General features: G+C 69.2%; 1 protein-coding gene across 1 annotated transcript in view; it reads left to right on the top strand.

The window, feature by feature from the left end:
• Positions 1–213: 213 nt before the first annotated feature.
• The window catches only part of MNEG_15804 (hypothetical protein), a gene marked incomplete at both ends in the record, with an annotated part of 2,589 nt that continues 730 nt past the window's right edge, over positions 214–2,072 (top strand). Inside the window, 4 exons of the mRNA XM_014035725.1 lie at positions 214–228; positions 453–741; positions 1,060–1,211; positions 1,593–1,672. Coding sequence (XP_013891179.1) covers positions 214–228; positions 453–741; positions 1,060–1,211; positions 1,593–1,672 — 536 coding nt within the window. The remainder of the gene's footprint in view (positions 229–452; positions 742–1,059; positions 1,212–1,592; positions 1,673–2,072) is intronic.

Raw genomic sequence — 2,072 nt, 5'->3', positions numbered from 1 at the left:
ACCCCAGCCGGCGCGCGGTCGCCGCAGCCGCTCGGCGGCCCTGGCGGGCCAGCGCAGGGGCTTGGCGCCCCCGGCGCCGCCGGCGGCCCCGGCGGCGGCGCCGGCGGCGGCGGCCCACCAAACGAGGGCTGGACTGAGCACACCGCCCCGGACGGCCGCAAGTATTACTACAACAGCGTAACCCGGGTGTCGGCCTGGACTAAGCCCGAGGCGATGATGACGCCCGAGGTGCGGCTCGAAGCGATCCGGTTGGATCCCGCGCGGTTTGATATGCGATCTCACGCGTGGCGCAGGGCGCCGCGCCGCGAGGCCCGGAGCAGCGGTGCGCCTGGCGGCTGCAAGAAGCTGCTCGGCCCGCAGGGGCTGGCATGTCTGACACTGTCCCCTCGCGCTGCGACCGCAGAGCTCACATCCTCGTTTCCTGCACCGCCCGCGGTCCCGACTCCCCGCAGGAGCGCGCGCGCGCCGCGGCGCTGAAAATCGCCCAGGCTGTCACTGCCGCCGCGCCCGCGGCGGCCGCCGCCGCCGCCGCGGCGGCGACACCGCAGCAGCAGCAGCAGCAGCGTGCGCCCGCAGCGGCCGCGGCGGCGGCCGCGCCGGACGCGGCGGTGCTGGCGGCGGCGGCGGCGTGGAAAGAGCACACGGCGCCCGATGGGCGCAAGTACTATCATAACCGCCTTACTAAGGAGAGCCGCTGGACCATGCCAGAGGAAATGAAGGCGGCACAGGCGGCGGCGCGGGGTGAGGGCCGGGGCGATGCGCGCGCGTGCGCGCGCGCGCTCGTGTGTACGTGTGTGTGTGTGCGTGTAAGTCAGGGGGTGTTGTGTGTTGTGGCGACTCGTGATGTCTCAAGCTGTGATGCTTGCCGGATGCGGGTCCCAGCACAAGCGGTTTTTACGCTCTGCTGTGTGTGGCGCTCCCAGTCTCAGTTTACGGGCCGCGCTCCGTGCCACCTGCAGCGGGCGCCACGCGCCCCCGATCCCGCTCCATCTGGGACATTGCCACCCGCCAACCCGCGCCGCCGCCCCGTACCCCGCGCCGACCGCCCCCGACCCACAGCCCCCCAGGCGGCGCCGCTGGCGGCCGACGGGCCCGCGGGGCGCTCTCCCCTGCAGCCGTCGCCCGGGGCCGCGCCCGCAGCCGCCGCCGGCTCGCCGGTCGCGGCGGCCGCCGCGCAGCAGCCGCGGCCGACGCCGGTCTATGCCACCAAGGTAAGTGCGCCCAGCCTGCCGCCCTCTCCTCCCCCCTGCTTGGCCAGCTGGCCGGCTTTGCCCTGACCCCTCATAGGCAGGAGCGCCGCCCGAGCGCCCTCTCTTGCGGGCTTCCTACAAGCGCGTTACGGCCAGCGTCTCGTGGGAATTGCACCTCCTATGGCGTATGCACGGATGCTTCACCCGCACACATGCATGCACACGTGCGCCCCCCCCCCACACACACACATACACACTTACATACATACACACATATACACACACGCACGCACACACATACACACACACACACACCTGCATTCACACAGATATGCACGCATGCATACACACATCCATTGCAACCGTCCCGTTCACATCTACCCACCCACCCGCCGCCCCCAGGAGGAGGCGCGTGACGCGTTCAAGGAGCTGCTGGCTGAGGCCGGGATTGGCGGGGAGGACACCTGGGACGGGGCACTCAGGTTGGTGTATGTGCGTGCGTGTGTGTGTGTGTGTGTGTGTGTGTGTGTGTGTGTGTGTGTGGGCATGTATGCGTGTGGCTGTGCGCGCGCGCCTGAGTGAGGGTGAGCGTGCTTGAGTGTGTGTGTGTGTGTGTGTGTGTGTGTGTGTGTGTGTGTGTGTGTGCGTGCGTGCGTGCGTGCGTGCGTGCGTGTGAGATGTCCAGGGTGTATCTGTGTTAGTGTGTGTATGTTTGTGTGTGCCTCGATAATGTGTGACTTTGTGTCGTGGATAAGCCGGGGGCGTGCTCGAACACGTTGACCAGGGGAGAGAGCGCCTGCTGCCGGCATCCCGCACACGCGTCGCCGGCGGACGCAGTTTTCTCATGCACGTCACCACCCCCCCCCCACCACTACCTTGATC

Source organism: Monoraphidium neglectum (assembly GCF_000611645.1).
Source record: "Monoraphidium neglectum strain SAG 48.87 unplaced genomic scaffold scaffold05685, whole genome shotgun sequence".
Taxonomy (NCBI): Eukaryota; Viridiplantae; Chlorophyta; class Chlorophyceae; order Sphaeropleales; family Selenastraceae; genus Monoraphidium; species Monoraphidium neglectum.
This window is presented reverse-complemented; position numbering and strand designations above follow the sequence as displayed.